Raw genomic sequence first — 20,265 nt, 5'->3', positions numbered from 1 at the left:
CAGAGAAGGAAGACAGATCTCCTGCGCCTTATTTTATTTTCCAGCTTTATTGAGGTGTAATTGTATGCAAAGTTCTGCATGTAGGTGATATACACAATTTGGTGACCAAACCACTTTTCAGAACTTTATGAGAAGAGACATTCTAAATGGCTGGCTTTATGCTTCAACTTTTGAAATGTGATTGATTTGTACATTAAAGACTGTATTTACTATTATTCAGATATTTAACAGCATTTCATAGATTTTTGAAGCTGGCCTAGGCAGTTTGTCACCATCCATTATTTTGTTTCAACAGGGAAACGTAGTCTAAGATCCAAACAATTGGAAATGAACTTCAGGAATATGGTCCGTACTTAAACTGGGGGCTGCCTGTCTAGAATTTTCTTAACAGGCAACCATTGGTAAAATATTTTTCTTTATAGTGTTGTCCAACCTTGTCCCACCACTTGAGTTACCTGGGGAACCTTGTTTTAAAAATACAGATTGTTGGCCGGCGCCGTGGCTCAACAGGCTAATCCTCCGCCTAGCGGCGCCAGCACACCGGGTTCTAGTCCCGGTTGGGGCACCGGATTCTGTCCTGGTTGCTCCTCTTCCAGGCCAGCTCTCTGCTGTGGCCCAGGAGTACAGTGGAGGATGGCCCAAGTACTTGGGTCCTGCACCCGCATGGGAGACCAGGAGAAGCACCTGGCTCCTGCCATCGGATCAGCGCGCCAGCCGCGGCGGCCATTGGAGGGTGAACCAACGGCAAAAGGAAGACCTTTCTCTCTGTCTCTCTCTCTCACTGTCCACTCTGCCTGTCAAAAAAAAAAAAAAAATACAGATTGCTAGGCCCCTGCCCTGGAGATGCTAATTCACTAGGTCTGGGGTGTACCTGGGAGTTCGTGTTTTGATAGAGCTCCAAGGGAGTCTTAAGATCAGGAAAGCATGTATAAGTCTTTATCAGGATACCTTGTTTGTTTTTGGAAGCAAGAGGCTAATTTGGTTTTCAGAAAAGCGATTTTACGGAGTAGTGTGAGCGGAGGCTGGGAGGCAGGCTGGTGAGGATGTCTCCCGGTGTGACTGGGATGACTGAAACAGGGCTTGAGAACTGCCAGTAGCTGACAACATTTCAGCCTAATTAGCTCCTAGGGAGGCGGGGCATAGTTCACGGGCTGTGCTTTGTGCTTCTCGATGGCCTGGCAGCATCTTAGGATGATTCTGTTGCTGGAGAATCCCTCAAAGTAGAGAACTGGAAGTCCTGGCCCTAGGAAGGGCCTGGGATCGACTGGTTCATTGTTCAAGAACTGGGATGAGCCCGACCCGTGCTGGAACAGCCAGGTCTCACAGCAGTTGAGAGGCGCGTGTCCCTTATTGGGGTGCCTGGGTTCAGTAGGCGGCCCTAACTCCTGACTCCCACTTCCTATTAATGCAAATCCTAGTAGGCAGCAGATGATGGCTCAAGTAATTGAGTTCCTGTCACCCACGTGAGATGACTGCATTGAGTTGCTGGCTCCCAGCTTTAGCTGGGCCCGGCACTGGCCATTGTGGGCACTTGGGGAGTGAATCAGCATATGGGAGTTTGTCCGTCTGTCTCTCTGCCTCTCAAGTAAAAGAAAAAAACAAAAAACAAAAAACCAACTGATTGCCTCGTCATTAGCCTTGAAATCATATTCCACTCCTTTTTTCAGATTTGTAAGAGTTTGACTATGACTGCTGTAGATATTTTATAGTGAAATAAATTGGAGAAAACACGACTTTGGTATAGAATCTGATAAAATTAGGAAAAAAATAGAAGGCAAAAACAGTAATCTAGAGTAAGGTTATATGCATTTAGGAAAACTAAAAAATGAGTTGAAAGTGATTTCTCAGTTTCTCTGTACATTTCAGTTCTTAACTGGAAGAATGTGTACACATTTCAGTAATTCCTTGTGGTTGGTAGAGTGGTTGCTGATAGAAACCTGCTTTCTGCATTCTGTTTTTATTTATTCAGATTTTGGCACAGTGTGAATGAGTGAAATAATATTATGTCTTTAATTAGGACTCTGTTGTTATTTTTCAATTAATCTGTGTCAGTAGCTTTAGCATTTGTATTAAATCATTTTCTTCGTGAAAGCTTTTAATGAGGAAACAAATTGATTATATTTATATATTGGACTCTTGCCACTGTGGTGTGTATTCAGTCGTATCTTTTGATGTATATTTTTGTCAGTTATTTTGTGGTTTGTCTTTGAAGCCAGGCTTTGGGGGAGAATTTTCTTCACTTAGATGGAGGTTTCAATTGAACAAAGCTTTCTTGTTTTTCTTTCTCTTCTCCCCTTTCTTTGATTCTCTCTCCTTCTTTCCCTCTTGCCTTGGTGTGTAGTGCAGAGGAAATGAAGGCATACCGTCTCTGTGCTCTCCGGAGCAAAATCCATACCCCGCAGCATCACTTGGAGCGCCTTGTCCTCTGCCTGCTCCTCCAGCCTTGTCTCCCCCACTCCTTGATACACACTCTGTGCTCTGCTCACAGCAGACTCAGCCCTTGCTGTTTCTCATCTGCATTTGCAGAGTTAGCAAGCAGGCATCGATCCCGGGTTCTGTACTGCTTCCCCTGGAGGCTCAGTGGTGTCATGAGATGAGAAGAAGACAGTGCAGTCTTCTAGATGTTACCGAGAGGTGTGCACAGGTGGGAGACTGAGCTGAACCTTGAAGGACATGAAGGGGGCTGGCAGAAGGAGCAGCAGCACGTGAGAGCAGGAGCAGCCCTCCCCGGAGGGCTGGGGAAAGTCATTGGGGGGTTTTAAGCAAGGCAGTAAGACTGGGTTTGCCTTGTGGGTCATTAAAGCAGTGATGGTGCCCGTGATGTGAATGGCTGCTGTTTCCTGGAGGCTAACCAAGTGCCAGGCCCACGCTGTGTTCTTTACGTGCAGTACCTCTGCCAGTCCTCTCAAGGACCATGTGAGGTAGGTGTGGTTCTTGTTTCCGTCTTAAAGATGAAGAAACAGAGGCTGAAGTCAACGTCTCACAGCCAGCAAACGGAGGAGCTGGGCCTCCAGCCCAGACCTGTCTACAAAGCCTTTGTTCATCATGGCCTCTGTGCTACTTCCATCAGCACCAAGGAGGATGGGTCTGAGTGACAGGTGATGGCAGGTGGACTCCGCAGAGCCTGGGCCCACTGATCTGTGGGAAGTGTCTTGAGGGCTGGAATGAAGTCAGCATCTGCAGTCATGGAGGACAGAGAGATTAAACAGATTCTGAAGGGAATAGAATCTACAGGTTCTTGGCGATTGATGGGATATACACAGTGATAAAGACATAAAGGGGCCGGTGATATGGCATAGCAGGTAAAACCACAGCCTGCAGTGTCGGTATCCCATATGGGTGCCAGTTTGGGTTCTGGTGCACCACTTCCAGTCCAGCTCTCTGCTATGGCCTGGGAAAGCAGTGGAAGATGGACCAAGTCGTTGGGCAGCTGCACCCTCATGGGAGACCCAAAAGAAGCTCCTGGCTTTGGGTTGGTGCAGCTCCGGCTGTTGCAGCCATCTTGGGAGTGAACCAGCAGATGCAAGACCTCTCTCTCTCTCGTTGCCTCTGCCTCTCTGTAACTCTGCCTTTAAAATAAATAAATAAATCTTTAAAAAAGAAAGACTAAATAGAGACACAAAGAAATGATTCCTAGGTTGTAGTTGGGTGGATGGTGATGCCATCCATTGAGAATGGAAGCACAGGAGTAGGAGAGGCTTGGGACTTATGGCCCAAAAGACAGTTATACTCCTGAGGGGGAAGGCTGTAACCATGATATCTCCCGATTTTGAACATTTTAACTGATTTTTTAAAAAAATTTTTGACAGGCAGAGTGGACAGTGAGAGAGAGACAGAGAGAAAGGTCTTCCTTTTGCCGTTGGTTCACCCTCCAATGGCCGCCGCGGTAGGCGCGCTGCGGCCGGCGCACCGCGCTGATCCGATGGCAGGAGCCAGGTGCTTCTCCTGGTCTCCCATGGGGTGCAGGGCCCAAGGACTTGGGCCATCCTCCACTGCACTCCCTGGCCACAGCAGAGAGCTGGCCTGGAAGAGGGGCAACCAGGACAGGATCGGTGCCCCGACCGGGACTAGAACCTGGTGTGCCGGCGCCGCAAGGCGGAGGATTAGCCTAGTGAGGCGCGGCGCCGGCCCATTTTAACTGATTATTAAGTGTTTGATACACACAGGCCCTATAGTCAGGTCTTTGGCCACTGGTTTCTTCCCTGGTGAATCTAAATCCCATGGCCTTGTCCCTCCAGTTTTCTGTCCTTTCATCCAAAAAGCCTGGACAAATATTAACCGTGGATCAACTCAACTGGCTAATTTCTCTGCTCTTAGTACCTGGGCAGCTCATCAGTGCTAGAGAAAAACCACACAATTACATTCTTACTCTCTGACTGCAGCCGAACCCCGAGTGAGGCTCGGGAGTGAGTTTATGTGCCTCACGTCAGTAACCTTTCCAGCTTCCTTCAATGTTATTTCTCTTCACACCTTTATTGGTCTTTACCTCATCATCCTGCCCCACCCTCAAACATACGTGCTTTGAGTGCTAGGCTGGGCGTCTGTCACCTGCTCTACCAATGGGCCTGGCCTCTCTGTGGCCCTCCCCTTCCCCTGCCGTGCGTCTTCTATGTGATCAAATCCTCCTTCAGCATTCCTTATCTGTAGGCGCTAAGACAGGTTCTGGCACTGTACAGACCTGGGCTCTCCCAGTCCTGGTATTGACCATTTGTGTGCTCTGGGCCAGGATTGCCACTTCACACCGTTTTCCGGTTTTAGGCAAGCTGATGTACTGTTTGTGTTTCTGTGCACTTAGTCCCTCACAGAATGTTTGCAGATAGTGGCGATATATTCGTCTCACCATTACTGAGAGCGTGAATGCCATCCTCATAGCCTGAGCTACGGCGGATGTGCTGGCACACTGATGCCTTGCCTGGGTGAGCTCAAATAACTGGTCTACCTTGGCATGTTCTGAGTAACATTTGTTCCTAAGGGAATAACGTGACCATGTTCATAACCGGGCAAATCTCAAAGGCATGAGAGTTGAAAATAATTTGTCCAAGGGAGTTTAAAATGTTTTCACAGACACCAACCCACTTTCAGATGATTCTGGCATTTTTGAGTCTGTCCCCAGTGCAGCACAAGATCAGCTGTGGGGGTTCCACGGTGTGGACTCTTCCATTTCTGTGGTGGGGATGGATAGCCTCTTTGCATTTCATTTTTCTCATCTGTAAAGTGAGGCCTGAACAACCGGAAATGTCCTTCCAGCTGTAAAATTCTGTGTGTACATGGGCCACAGTCACAGCCACACAGCCATCAGTTATTTGCTAATCAGGTAGCCAGGAGTCTCCATGATCAAAAAGTAGCTATTAACCTGCAGAAAGCAAAAAATAAAACAAAATCACATCTGCAAGCCTCAGTAGTGACAAAAATGACAGCAGTGTAAGGGACAGTGATCAGTTAGGGCTCTCTCCCTGTGTGACCTGGTTTTCCCCCTTGTGCTAGTCTGGAGCAAAAGGTGTCTCTGCCTTTCCTTTCGCCCTGCTCCCAGCCTGTCTCCCAGTCCCTCATCACGTCTCTCGTCCCCTCTCTTGCTCTCGGGCAGCTTCTTAAACTGACGCCCATCCTTCTCCTTCCACCCACATTGAGAGTCTGCTGGATTTGATCACAGTGGACATCAGTCTTTATCCTTAGAAACAAGCAGACAAACAATCAGACCTTTCCATGGAGTCCTACTGGAAAAAAAGTCTAAATTCTGACCCAACATTCGGAGTCTTTCATTTTGCTACAATACACCTAGCTTTTTTGCTTTTTATTCATTCATTGATATAGTTGGTTTTCTATTATCTGCAGGGAGTATGGGGATTGTGTAGACATACAACCGAGACTGTACAGTGAGGGGACTGTCCTCAGTCTGGGAAGTAGGGGCAGGAATGTTAGCATGTCGGTCTCCAGACTTGCAGTGGGAAAGCTGGCTAGTGAAGAGGAGCTCCCAGGTTTTCTTACTGTTCTTATCCAGAATGGATGTTCGATTGACCATAGCAGCAATTCCAAGCAGCAAAAGGGTCATAGAAGACTCTAGCGGTAATATGGTCTTATTTAACGTATATTTTAAATTTAAATTCTTTTTTTATTACCTAAGAATGCATTTAATATATTTTGGAGGAGAATCGTGGATTATACTGTTGCTTGTTAATTATTTAATAAAAATTTAGTTGTGACCATTGTATTTTGTAAGTAGGGGAACACTGTGTTGTTTATCAGGGTGCGTTTCTAAAATTTATGGATGTAGACTCAAGACCACAGAAGTATCACATCCTCCAAACAACTCCAGGACCTTCTTATCACAGGTGTTTATATATATATAATATAAAATATATAAAGATATTGTTATATACAATACATAATAACAAAATATATAATAATATATAATATTTATATATTATATAATATATACACATATATATTTTAAAGACTTATTTATTTATTTGAAAGTCAGAGTTACACAGAGAGGGGAGAGGGAGAGAGGGGAAGAGGGAGAGAGGGGGAGAGGGAGAGGGAGATATTAATCGAGTTGCATGCATCTTGTCTGTTGTTACTGTAGTACTTGTATTTGTTGTGTACTCTCTTATTAGATTGTCATCTATCTATATAGCGGTATCTCCTATTTTAACTAGATTAGAAGCTCTTTGTAGGCAGGCACTAGGTATTGTACTTTTGATGACATTGAAGGAATTAAGATTGGATGAGGCACCAGCTCCCCTCTGAGGACCTTCCCTTTGCTGCCCAACTGTTCTAAGACTGATATTGGGACCCCTGGGTCCCAGTCCCGACGCTTCCACCAGAGACTTCCACCAGATGGTGCTCTTTTCCCATTTCTGTTCTTGGGTGTCACTGGCCAAATTACCTTTTGTCACTTGTCCACTCCTGCAAGGCACTAAATGGGATACTGGTAGTAGACAGAGAATTCCCAAAACCAATGGGAATCTTTCCAAGGGAGAAAAGAGGTTACAGGAATAGCTGCAGTAGACAAGTGCTTACCATTGCTCACCAAACGCATTTCCTTGGGCATAAATCTGCCCCTGCTATGTGGCTCGCTGCTCAAGGTCAACTGCAAGGTGTTTTCCTAGTCTTACCAACTTGCTGTTGAAACCTTGCTCAACTAGGTGTCCATCTGAATCCTAAGATTCCATTTTTGATGCCAGAGCAGCACTTCAGTGTTAGTCTTGCAGTCTGATTGGAGACAGCCACTACCACGGAACACAGATGGCCAAGAGGGAGATGGAAGACTCCCTCTTGGGACTCTGAGAATTGCAAACATCATTTGTATGCTGCTTGCATACAAAAATGAAGTTCCTTAAATCTCCAAGAAAGGATTTGATTTTGTTCAGCAGGTGGTTTACCAAGGCAGGCAGTGTATTGTGTGTCTTAGAATTTCATATGGGTTAAATAACACTTTAATACTTAAGTTGCAAAAAACCACTTCATCTAGATGTTCTAGATTTACAACATCCCAGATGTCGGCCTTTCTGGATAGCTAGTTTTTATAATGTCATTACATCCCTATTTGTCTAACCCAGTGGGTCTTATTTTTGGTGGGTAGTAGTGGAGGGAGGGGAGTTACAGACACTAATGAAGTCTGTGTACTCTTCAAGGATTAAGAAAATATGTATTACTTTTTAAAAAGATTTATTTATTTATTTATTTGAAAGTAAGAGTTATATATATAGTTATATATAATATATGTATGTATGTATATATATGCATATGTGTATATATATATATATATATATATACACATACACATAGAGAGCATGCTCTCTTCCATCTGCTGGTTCACTCCCTAAATGGCCCCAATGGCCAGGGCTGGGCCAGGCTGAAGCCAAGAGCCAGGAGCTTCCTCCAGGTCTCCCAGGTGGGTGCAAGGGCCCAAGCACGTGGGCCATCTTCTGCTTTCCCAGGCCATCAGCAGGGAGCTGGGTCAGAGGTGGGGTGGTTGGGACTCAAACTGGCTGTAGTATGGGATGCCGGCATCAGAGGTGGTGGCTTTACCTGCTATGCCACAATGTCGGCCCCTCATGTATTACTTTTAACTCAGTTTTAGGGAGTTTATGAATCCCATGAAGCCCAGCTATGAACTCCAAGCTAAAGACTTCTGATCTAACCACAACCCAATATCAATAGGCCATCTAGAAAAATAATTGCACCTTCCATTAAGTACTTAGAGGTACTTTCTGTATTACAGCTAGTAGGAAAGCAGTTAACATGGAATTTAAAAGCTTGGGCCCTTGAACCAAGCAGACACGGAAACAAATTTTGGTTCTGCTACATAATAGCTACATGATCTTGGGTGAGGAGTTTCTTCAGGTTTGATTTCCTTCTCTGTACAATGGAGATAATAATAGCACTGATTTCCTAGGGTATAATATAAATATATATATAAATAAATATATATATAAATAAAATAATACATGTGAAAGGTATCTATAGCACAGCGCCTAGCATGTGTTGAGTATGTTAATTATTTTATCACTAAGAAATGGAATTCGTTTTCCTTCTTAGGCACGTTCAACAGTAGGAGGACAGTTACAGTTTGTGTCTTACCTAGTTCACCAGGATCTATTTATTTAGCTGGAGGGGTTTAAAACTCTGAGTACTTTAATACCAATAGCCATTTTCTTTGATTAATTCCATGGTTGAGAATTTGATACCACTCCACCAAACTAACGATTTAGAGTCGCCCCATCTCCAGCAGAGCCTAGTATTCTGTGAGTTTCAGGAGGCAATCCCAGAACAAGGTGTTTGCAGTTGGAAGATACCGAAGTATTACCTGTGGATGGAGCATGTCTATTCTAGTCACTGACCCTCAGCACCTCAGTGAAGGGTGTCCCACAGAAGGCATTCAGCAACTGCTTGCTAAGAGACGGAACTCTTTCAGAGTCAGTTCTGAGGAGTGTTTCTGTTGGGTTGTATTTTCAAGACACTCCTCCCTGTTTTCTTGTTAGAGTGCCTGTTCTAAAAGCAGTTGCTGGAATCGGAGACTTGTCTGCCTCATTTACTGGCCGGGCCCAGTTATTTCATCTCTTGACACCTCAGCTCCCCCATTTAGGAAACGGGCTTCCCAGCAGGGTTATGGCGCGAGGGCCGTGGGTTAATATCGGGACGTGCTTCGAGCGGCTCCCGGCACCGCGTTCAGCCGACCGTGGCGCCTGCCACTCGCCAAGATCTCCCGCACGCGATTTATTTGCTGAACCTTTCCCCAAACTAAAGTTCAATTTAAACATCCTTACGTTTAAAAAAAAAAACCAAAAAAACAAAGTAATGGAGTTTGGCTCCCACAGAACGAAGTCCTAAAGTTTCCGGGCTCGGTTCAGCAGAGCAGGCTCCGCGTCGGGAAAGCTTTGCTCTTCTGTCTGGGCCAAGAGAGGCTCGCGCCGCCTGGACGTGCCGGCGGCCAGCATCCCCGCCGGCTCTGTGCCCAATGGCATTGGCATGGACCCGATGATGTGCAGCGTGAGTACTGCAGAGGAGTGATGGCCTCCCTTTCCTATTGAAGCCGAGGCTTCAAAGAGAAGATTGAAGAAGTGTTCGTTATCTGTTTTCACAGGCCTGGTAGGGAATTCTCAGAGGCCTTTAGGATACACAGGCCTGTGTGTGCAAGCATGGGCTTTTCCTTCTGTGTGCTTCTCTTGTGGTCTTTGGATTTCGGTTTAAATTTTCCAGTTGCAGACGTGTTGGGGACTCTGGCTAAATGAGGTTTGCTTTCAGAGGGTGAGAACTGGAAGCTGTTGGCAGGATTTGACTAAAGGGTTCTGAAGAGTAGAATCATCCGGCGTGGAGTCACCTTTACGGAGGTGAGGAAGGGCCTCCGTAAGATATGTTTAGCAAGATAAGATTGAGACCTTGGAGCTGTCCCCCAGAGAATAATCCATGGTGCTGTCCACTGAGAGATGAGACTGTCACCTCTTGCACTTTCCTTTTTAAAGTGTCCCAGGAGCCCACGCTGTGGCTCAGTGGGTTAGGCCACTGCTTACAATGCCAGCATCCTGTACCAGAGGGCTGGTTGGAGTCCAGGCTGCTCTGCTTTTGACCCAGCTCCCTGCTACTGTGCCTGGGAAGTCCTTGGGCCCCTGCACCCATGTGGGAGACCAGAAGAAGCTCCTGGCTCCTGGCTTCAGCCTGGCCCAGCCCCAGCCATTGTGGCCATTTGGGAGTGAACCAGCAGATGGAAGATCGATCTCTCTCTCTCTCTCTCTTTGTGTGTGTGTGTGTGTCCCCCTCTCTCTCTGTAACTCTGAGTTTCAGATAAGTAAATAAACAAATCTTTTTTTTTTTTTTAAAGTAAAAGTATCCTTGTTGGGCCTGTGTTGTGGCTCAGTGGGCTAAGCTACTGCTTGCAATACTAGCATCCCATATCAGAGAGAGATAAATAAATGAACCAATGTATAAAAAGAAGGAAATAAATAAATCTTTTGAAAAAGTAGTACCCTCTGTGTGCTGTGGGGGTAGAGATGTGTCTTTACCTCTAATTTCTTCATATGGTTTTCACTGATAGAATTTTTTATAATATACAATAAAATTGTATATATATAAAATATGATTTAGTATATGTACACATTGTGAAATGATTACCATAATCAAGTCATCTGTCATCTCATATAATTACTTTTTAAAAAGATTTTATTTATTTATTTATTTATTTGGGAGATAGAGTTATAGACAGAGAAGGAGAGACAGAGAAAAAGATCTTCCATCCACTGGTTCACTCCCCAAATGGCCACCACGGTCAGAGCTAGACCGGTCCAAAGCCAGGAGCCAGGAGCTTCTTCACAGTCTCTGACACAGGTGCAGGGGCCCAAGCACTTGACCATCTTCCACTGCTTTCCCAGGCGCATTACTAAGGAGCTGGATCAGAAGTGGAGTAGCCAGGACTTGAACCGGCATCCATATGGGATGTTGGTGCTGCAGGTGGTGTACTAATCCACTGTGCCACAGCACCGGCCGAACCAATTCATCTTATAACTGAAATTTTGACAGAAATTTTTAATTACAGTACTATTAAGAATAAAGCAAATCTGCTATTTAATATCAACTAGATAAAACTGCTACTTTATTTGATACTGTTAAATTAAATTCTTTCTCTATAATCAGATATCTTAGGATATAGCCACTATTGGCAGAAGCAATAATCTTTATTTTTCTAAGATTTATTTGTTTTAAAGGCAGAGTGATAGAGAGAGAGAGAGGAGAGACAGATCTTCCGTCTGCTGGTTCACATCCCAAATGGTAGAAGCGTTACTGTTAGTATACATGAAATTTTAAGACCATCTTTCTTCTTCTTTTTTTTTTTTTTCATTTGACAGGTAGAGTGATAGACAGTGAGAGACAGACAGAGAGAAAGGTCTTCCTTTCCGTTGGTTCACTCCCCTAATGGCTGCTACGGCCGGCGCTACGCCAGTCCAAAGCCAGAAGCCAGGTGCTTCTTCCTGGTCTCCCATGCGGGTGCAGGGGTCCAAGGACTTGGGCCGTCCTCCACTGCCCTCCTGGGCCACAGCAAAGAGCTGGACTGGAAGAGGAGCAACCAGGACAGAATCCGGCGCCCCACAGGACTAGAACCCAGGGTGCTGACGCCACAGGTGGAGGATTAGCCTAGTGAGCCACTGTGCTGGCCAAGACCATCTTTCTTCTTGACTAACAGGAGAAATCAGGAAACCAGGGCACTTTATAGTAGGTAAGGAGGGAGCTAAAGATAAGAGTTGGAGTGGGGATCCCGGAAGAGGAGGGCACATGAGAGGATGAAATCCGTCATAGATTTTGCCTCGTCAGCGATCTCCTGGAGCTGGCCTTTGCACAGGAGTCTTATCTGCAACCTGATTTTCAGTTTTCCTGGGCCAATAAACGAGGACAATGTTGATGAGCAAAGGATCTGCTGCTGCCGTCATTAACATTTTGGAAGAAAGAGTGATGTGCTTGGTTATGTGTGTGTGTGTGGACTGTGCATGTGTATGCGTGTGTATGTGACGTGTGTGTATGGTGTGCATTTGTGGTGTGTTTGTACTGCATGTTGTATGTGGTGTGTGTGTGTGCTTGTATATGGGGCATGTGTGATGTGTGTGTATGTGGTGTGTTTGTACAGTGTGTGCTTGTGTGAATGTGTGTGCGCATTTACACCTTAATTTCTATTTACATTGGGTAATGATTGGAACTGGAGGTTAGGGCAGTGCCTCAAGAGAAGATGAAAAGCCCTCACCCCTTTAATGATAAGCTTGATTAGCTATGCTTTCCAGAAATGAGTTCCACAGAAAACTTTACTGTGGCCAGATACATGGGAAGCTGCACTGTCTGCTGGGAGGAGCCTGACCCACCATGCTGTTAAGCATAGCTTGTTTCAGTGTCAGTCGGTTTCTTACACTGATGGGGACAACACTTCTCTGAGCTGTTGAAGCTTTCCTTTTCCTAGCCCTTCCTCTGCGCCTCCCCGCTCCCCTTTTTCCACTGCAGATGTCAAAGCTGTCCTGGACTTTCTGTCTTTTAAGCCAAGTATCTTACATTTCCCTACAGCCGATTCCCAGCTCAGAACTGTTCTGGTAGAAGACAACACAGTCATCAGATTTGTTCTCCACCTTCCTTTCCCCAACTCAAATTTTTACCCCCAAATTAATTTCTGGGTAATGGAGACTTCCTCCCCACTGATCTCCTTCCTCTTCATTTCTGAATTTGCATCTCATAAGGCTGATGTCCCCCAGGTAGCAGCCAGATCTAATGTCAGTCATGGTTGTACTTGAAAACACACCACTAACACCTATGCATCACCCTTGGGTTTTGGACCATTTTAAGAACTTGTTAAACACTATAGACTCTCTCTCTCTCTCTAGGAAAAAAAAATGCTCAGATGCATATATACACCCCTGAGAAGTCAGGGTGAGACAGCAGAAGATACCCATCTGTTTAGTAGCATGGACGTCTTTATGTCCATAGCAGGAATTAAGGTGGAGAGAGTGTGAACGTGCTTGAGTGTGTGGAAGAGGGAGTGTGCGGGGGGGGGGGGGGAATAAAATGAGCAAGTGCAGACCACGCTTTTGAAAATTTCACTGTGGTGTGAGAGGAATCAGGACAGCAGGTGTAGGGTGTGAAGCGGGTGAGGGAGGGTTCACTTTATTTTTATATGAGTAGAAATGTGCAGGGGAAGGGCCAGGTTGAGAGGAAGAGGCTGAATATTTATGAGAGGAGAATCAATAGAGGATAATGCAAGGTTCCTGTGAAGGCAGGAGGAAATGGCATCCGAAGGATAAGAGACCTTTGTGGGTAACCACCGTGCATAGCCTGTTTCTGTGGGGGAAAATGAAAGTTAGCTTGCACAGAGTGACTTACAAATGATCCTTTTCACCACTGCCATTTCATTAAAGACGTCAGAAGTTATCAGTTTTGCTCATCATTTCCCGAAATAAGGGAGGAGAAGGGGTGGTACGGTGGGCTGCAGGAGCCTTCTATTTTCCGCAGACATGAAAATGTTAGGCAGCCTTGGGTTAGCTGTTCATGCTTCACCTGGAAAATGCAGACTGCACATGTCACAGGCGCTTGAGGGTGTGTTGGCGGTGGTGGTGGGATTTGGTTGTCATAACAACTCGGGGTGCCACTGGTACCTGATGCTCAGGACCAGGGTTGGGAATGGACAGGTTGTCACAACAAAGAACCATCCTACTCAAAGACGATGCCCTTCTGGTGAGAAACCCTGGACCACTGTTCCATCTTGGGACCGTTCTATGTCTCATGTCAAAATTATGTAAGGAGTTGCAGGGAGTTAAAAGCAGCTGTTAAGCTTTTGAGATGCTTGGAAATCTCAGGGATGATTCTGTTTGCTTTTCTCAAAGTCAGCTTTGTAGCATGCTGTCTGGACTTGGTGCAAGAGCAGTGCGAGTTTGACTCATCGCCACCTTTTCCCTTGTATTTCAGGTACTACTGGGACTTCCAGCCCCAAGGTGAGTCCCCTCTGCCCTGTGCAGTGTTCTTCTGAAATGTGTCCACAGTGTCGTTTCCTTCTGCCTCTTCTCCGTTAAGCTTCTCCACGGAGTGGCATTCCCCCTGCCTGAGCAAAGTTAGTGAAGTGTTTAATTAACCTTCCCCCTGCTGGGCGCCCCCTGCCCTTCTTTTTAGCAACAAGAGACTCTTCTCCTCTGCCATCTGTGGGGGGCATGGCTGCGTGAGTGTACAGAACCCGACCCATTGCAGCTTTCATTCCTTGAGCTGTTGGAGGCCAACGGGAACCAGTGGCATCCAAATAGCATGGCGGCCGCGTCCATCCTGAAAGCCCTGGGAGAGTTCCAACTTAGTGAATCCTTCATTTACTCCAGAAATAAATTCCAGGAAGTTACCTCCTCCATCACAGTGCCCTTCCGCTCAGCCTGCCTGGCTGGCAGCAGAAAAATGTCAGACACGGAGCAGTGTCGAAATTCCCACTAGAACAGTGTTATCACATTTTAATATGAGCCTCGCCGCAGCCCCCGTGCTGCTAATTGCTTTCGTACCATTGTTTTCCTGCTTTTGCTTGATGAACCCAGCATCTGCCATGATTCTGAAAAGTACAGCAGACAGCTGTGTGCAAAATTGGATAAAGAGAGGCAGGAGTAGAACACATTTCAAAAGGTTCAAGATGGAAATATTTTTTTCCTGAATTCAGTTTAAGGGAGTACCTTCAGAGAACATGCATCTTTCCTTTTTAGTACTCTGAGAATGTCAGAAACATCATCTGAATATTAATTAATTTATTATAAAAGGCTGGTTTTAATTTCCCCAGAGAATCACATAGTTTTAGATCAAACTTTCAGAAAGCTGGATAAGCAGGATGTTTCTCAGCTTTTACAAACCAACATAAACTTTTCTGATACTTTTTATTCTCTTAATGTTGTCAATGTGTCCAACCTCAGTGAGCAGTAACACCTTAAGGAAATTTAAATCGTGAGTGATATACTAGTTTTATTAAAATTTTTATGTCCATAGCTCATATTTTTTTCAAGTCTATATAAGGCTTTCTTTAAAATCCAAATTGAAGAAATAAAAATCTAATATTTTTAAAGCTTTTGACTCTTGTAAGTTAGAGTACTTATGTTATATTTAATAATGTAGTGTGGCATCATTCTGTATTTCATTATCCTAAAGCACTTATAGCTGAAAACATGGACTGAGCAGTAGAAATTCATATGTAATATTGTCACAGTTTGCTTTGCAAAATGTGAAATGCACTATTTAGGGAATGGCCTTATAGTTCAAGGTTTAACAGATGTTAACCCAAATCCACAGGGAGCAGAACATGATTGTGAACTGGCAGAAATGAATGGAATTGGGAGAGTAGAATTAATTACCTAAAGGAGAAATAAAGAATTAGTGTCAGAGATGTGGTATAGCAATGTGCTGAGAAGAGAACGTAATTTTGGAGCTCCACACAAGAGGTTATATGGGATTAGACAAAGGCCACCTCTTACCAGCCTGCTGTGAGGGTGACATTGCAGTCACCCTCAACACAGGGCAACTTCTACATGCCTGTTCTCTCCTAGGGGGAGGGCAGAGGTGGAGCAGCCAAGGGAACAGCAGAAAGTAGTTTATTTGCTCGTTTGGAAGCAAACTAAGGAAAGACCAATTTGAGAAGTGCATTCTCTTGCCCCTACCCTTACTCCTCTACCCAGAGACATTTTTTTTTGGGGGGGGGGGGTTGAAGGGAAGAACTTTTACCTTGCTCTTGTGTTCCTCTCTTAGCTGACTGTGCACTTGGGAAACTGGTGAGCTGGGTGAGAGTAGTAACCGGCCTATTTGCTGTATTCTAAGGACAATTTAGGATGATGAGAAGAATGGAAACATGTAAGAAAGAACAATGGGAGAAGAATGTTGAAAGCCCTGGAAGATGAAATAGTGTTGGGATGGGGGGTGAGAATGGACAGAGCTGATGGCCCTAAACTTTCCTAGACCTTAGGAAAGGACCCTCTATGAAGGAGGGTTATGGGATGAATTTTGTTAACTCTGCATATGCCTGAATACACACCTGTGTTCTTCAGGATATTTGGGCTAAACGGGGTCTGATACCTGGAAGGAAAACAGTATTTAATTATTAAACAATGTCTTATTTGTAGATTCCTTTAGTAGTACACATTTTGACAAATAACAGCTTTTTTATTTAAAAAAAATTTTAAAGATTTGTTTATTTTACTTGAAAGTCACAGTTACACAGAAAGAGGAGAGGTGGGGAGAGAGAGAGAGAGAGAGAGAGGTCTTCCGTCTGCTGGTTTACTCCCCAAACGGTCGCAATGGCCGGAGCTGAGCCAATCCGAAGGCAGGAGACAGAAGCTTCTTTTGGGTCTCCCAAGTGGGTGCAGGCGCCCAAGGACTTGGGCCATCTTCTACTGCTTTCCCAGGCCATAGCAGAGAGCAGGATGGGAATGGGAGCAGCCGGGACTCGAACCAGCACACATATGGGATGTGGGCACTGCAGGCTGGGGCTTTACCCACTACTCCACAGCACCAGCCCCAATAACAGCTTTTTTTTTTTTTTAAAGATTTATTTTATTTATTTGAAAGAGTTACAAAGAGAGGTAGAGGGGTCTTCCATTTACTGGTTCACTCTCCCAAGTGGCCACAATGACCGGAGTCGAGCTGATTCGAAGCCAGGAGCCAGGAGCTTCTTCTGGATCTCCAATGTGGGTGCAAGGACCCAAGAACTTGGACCATCCTCCACTGCTTTTCCTGGCACATTAGCAGGGAGCTGGGTTGGAAGTGGAGCCGCTGGGACTCAATCTGGCGCCCATATGGGATGCTGGCGCTGTAGGTCAGGGCTTTAACCTGCTGCACCACAGTGCTAGCCCTGACAAATAACAGCTTTATCAAGATATAATTCACCGACCATAAAATCCACCCTCTGGAAGTGTACAAGTGAGTGGTTTTTAGTATAAATCACTGTGTGGTACAGCCATCATCGCTGTCTAAAATTTTGAAACATTTTCATCATCCTAATAAGAAACCCCATACCCACTGCAGATTGTACACTCCTCAGTGCTGTATTTTATTCCCGTTGCAAGGCTGTTGGGGATTAATCATGTCTGTAAGCATCTAGTACAGTACCTGGACAGAATAAGCAGTTTATATTTATAGTAATGTCATGTTAATAGTAATTTTTTCCCACATTTTAACCCCAGTTCCTTACTGGTCTTCTGTCAATTTCCTGAATGATGTTTATTTCAAAAGGAAATATAAGGAAGATAAAACATAACCCAAAGAATGCCATACTTTGATACAGAGGGGACATAAATGGAAGAGCTCTTTTAATGAGCTCAAATATAGCTGGAGAATATGAAAAAAGATGTTTTAATTTTAACATAAGATGTAAAGATTTTCATGACAATTCAAGTCCTGTTTACTCTAAAACCTTTTTTTCTGTTTAATTTTTCACTTAAAGTCACAAAGAAACCCACTAAAATCTTTGCCATGGAGTTTTTACTGTTTCAGGAATCAACTGTCTAAAAGATGACACCCATCAGCCATCAACAATAGGATCAGTTTTATTCTTTAGAGTTCGTGACAATGTCCCTGAGTCATTGAGCAAACTGATTCCCTTCATTTCGCTTCAGCTCCCGCTTTCATAAAATGAGTTAATTATTGACAGTTTCAGTTTATTCAAGAATGTCAATTAAAAGGTATAATGGGGGGCCGGCACTGTGGCGTAGCGGGTAAAGCCGCCGCCTACAGTGCCCGCATCCCATATGGGCCCCAGTTCATGTCCTGGCTACTCCACTTTCCATCTAGCTCTCTGCTATGGCCTGGGAAAGCAGTAGAAGATGGCTCAACTGCTTGGGCCCCTGCACCCTCATGGGAAGACGTGGAGGAAGCTCCTGGCTCCTGGCTTCGGATTGGCTCAGCGCTGGCCATTGCAGCCATCTAGGGAGTGAACCAGTGGATGGAAGACCTCTTTCTCTCTCTGCCTCTCCTTCTCTCTGTGTGTAACTCTAACTTTCAAATAAATGAATAAATCTTTTTTTTAAAAGTATAATGTTTATAATTTAGCTTACTGCTATAAAAACATAGTTGTGAATATTAAATAGAATTTTCTATCATGCACACAGAGTCTAAAGCAAATAACAATATTTAAATAAAAATGTAGGGAAAGACCTTGGGAATATTACGAGTATATATAATAAGATCATATCTTTTTTGTCCACTGTTCACTCACATAACACTTGTAATCATGGTAAAAATGGGCCAAGGAAATTTCTTGCCATCTTGAAGATTCTCTGAGTATCCACACAGGTGACATAGAGGATTTCTGAAAAAATTATCCAGAATATTTCAATATGAACAAAAATTCTACTTTGTGAATCTTAGAAATCTCATTTTGAAATGACAAACCTATTTCCATGTCAAAGTAAACACATGCCTAATTTTTTTTAAAGATTTATTTATCTGAAAGGCAGAGTGACAGAGACAGAGACAGAGAGAAAGAGGTCTTCTGTCTGCTGGTTCTCTCCCCGAATGACCACAACTGCCAGGCCAGGGCCAGACCAATGCCAGGCACTCAGAATTCCATTGGGGTCTCCCAGGTGAGTAGCAGAGGCCCAGACACACGAACCACCCTCTGCTACCCTCCTAGGCATAGCAGCGGGGAGCTGGATCAGAAGCTGAGCAGCTGGGAACTGAACCAACACTCCAAACAGCTGCCTATTTACATGGCAAAAACAAAGAGAGTAGAGTTAATAAAGAAAACTTTATGGCCGGCACTGCGGCTCACTAGGCTAATCCTCCGCCTTGCGGCGCTGGCACACCGGGTTCTAGTCCCGGTCGGGGCGCCAGATTCTGTCCCGGTTGCCCCTCTTCCAGGCCAGCTCTCTGCTGTGGCCCGGGAGTGCAGTGGAGGATGGCCCAAGTGCTTGGGCCCTGCACCCACATGGGAGACCAGGAGAAGCACCTGGCTCCTGCCATCGTATCAGCGCGGTGTGCCAGCCGCAGCGCGCCAGCCGCAGCGGCCATTGGAGGGTGAACCAATGGCAAAGGAAGACCTTTCTCTCTGTTTCTCTCTCTCACTGTCCACTCTGCCTGTCAAAAAATAAAAAAAATAATAATAATAAATAAAACTTTATTATAAATCCACATTAACTATAATTAATAGGGATTCAAAAGGTTGCTCAGCTGGTGTATGGACTTGATGTTCACCCTGAGACAAACTATAAACAATTTCATCTACAAAAGAATTAGAAATTTGAATGCTGACTGGTTATTTTAGCTTATTGAGAAACTAGTTAATTGTTTTAAATGTGACAATGACATTATGATTAGGTTTCTAAAAAGCAGTCCTTATTGTAGCAAAATATGTTGCAGTATTTTAAGGCAGTCTGACAAGGAATAGGGGAAGAGGTATTGGCGAAACAGGTGGACTGCAAACGAAACAAGATCACCACGAACAGCAGCTTGCTGAGGCTCCATGATGCGGACCTGACGCTCGGTACCCTGTTTGCCTGCATTTGCACATGTTTCAAATTCTCCAGAATGCAAAGAGAAAAGGAAGTCCAGGTTGAGATTAATTAAAAATGGGATGTTACTCTTTTATTTCTATCACAAGACCTAGTACATTAAGAAACAAGAAATTTTACATAGCTGGATGTAAAATACATAGAGCGCTGAACTGTCTTCTGAACATTGTTGTCTCGGGTTGGTATTTCGTGATGCAAAGGGCATGAGCTTTGAATTAGACCTCATTTGGAATCCCAGTTCCTCTACCTGTAAGCATCGTGAGCTACAGCAAGTGACACAACCTCTTGGCGCTTCAGTTTCTTCATGTGTAAAATCCCACTGTAATAGCTGCTCCACTGTTACTACGACTGTTAGAATGAGATAACTCACCAGGGGTGCTTGCCACGGGCTAGGTACTTATTAAAGTGGTAACAGGTATTATTTGATGTCTCAAAGTAGAGTGAGGCAGGTAAATGCAGGGAATGTTGATATCATCTAGGTTATTTCACATATTTCACTTACCTTTCCATGAAAGTCATCCATTCCAGTGGAACCAGTGTAGGGCCACGTCACTCACCACGTGTGCATTTGTAAGGTTGGTGTATGTAGGGTGCCTGCACAGAATTTTTGCTGGTGGGTGCTTCTGAGGTTAGATTTATGAGCTTATTGCTATATGACGTCTGAGTTATGTCGAGTGGAAGCACAAATGTCACTCGACGTCTCATCCCTTACCATCACATACTTGGAGGATGTAGTTATGACAATTACAAGGAGCAAAACATTGAAGCAGCAAAGAAACAC

General features: G+C 44.6%; 1 protein-coding gene across 1 annotated transcript in view; it reads left to right on the top strand.

The window, feature by feature from the left end:
• The window catches only part of SKAP1 (src kinase associated phosphoprotein 1), a 269,723-nt gene that overhangs the window by 18,726 nt on the left and 230,732 nt on the right, over nt 1–20,265 (top strand). The window contains exon 3 of the mRNA XM_062175070.1: nt 13,933–13,958. Within this exon, the coding sequence (XP_062031054.1) occupies nt 13,933–13,958 (26 nt within the window). The remainder of the gene's footprint in view (nt 1–13,932; nt 13,959–20,265) is intronic.

Source organism: Lepus europaeus, chromosome 18, assembly GCF_033115175.1.
Source record: "Lepus europaeus isolate LE1 chromosome 18, mLepTim1.pri, whole genome shotgun sequence".
Lineage (NCBI taxonomy): Eukaryota > Metazoa > Chordata > Mammalia > Lagomorpha > Leporidae > Lepus > Lepus europaeus.
This window is presented reverse-complemented; position numbering and strand designations above follow the sequence as displayed.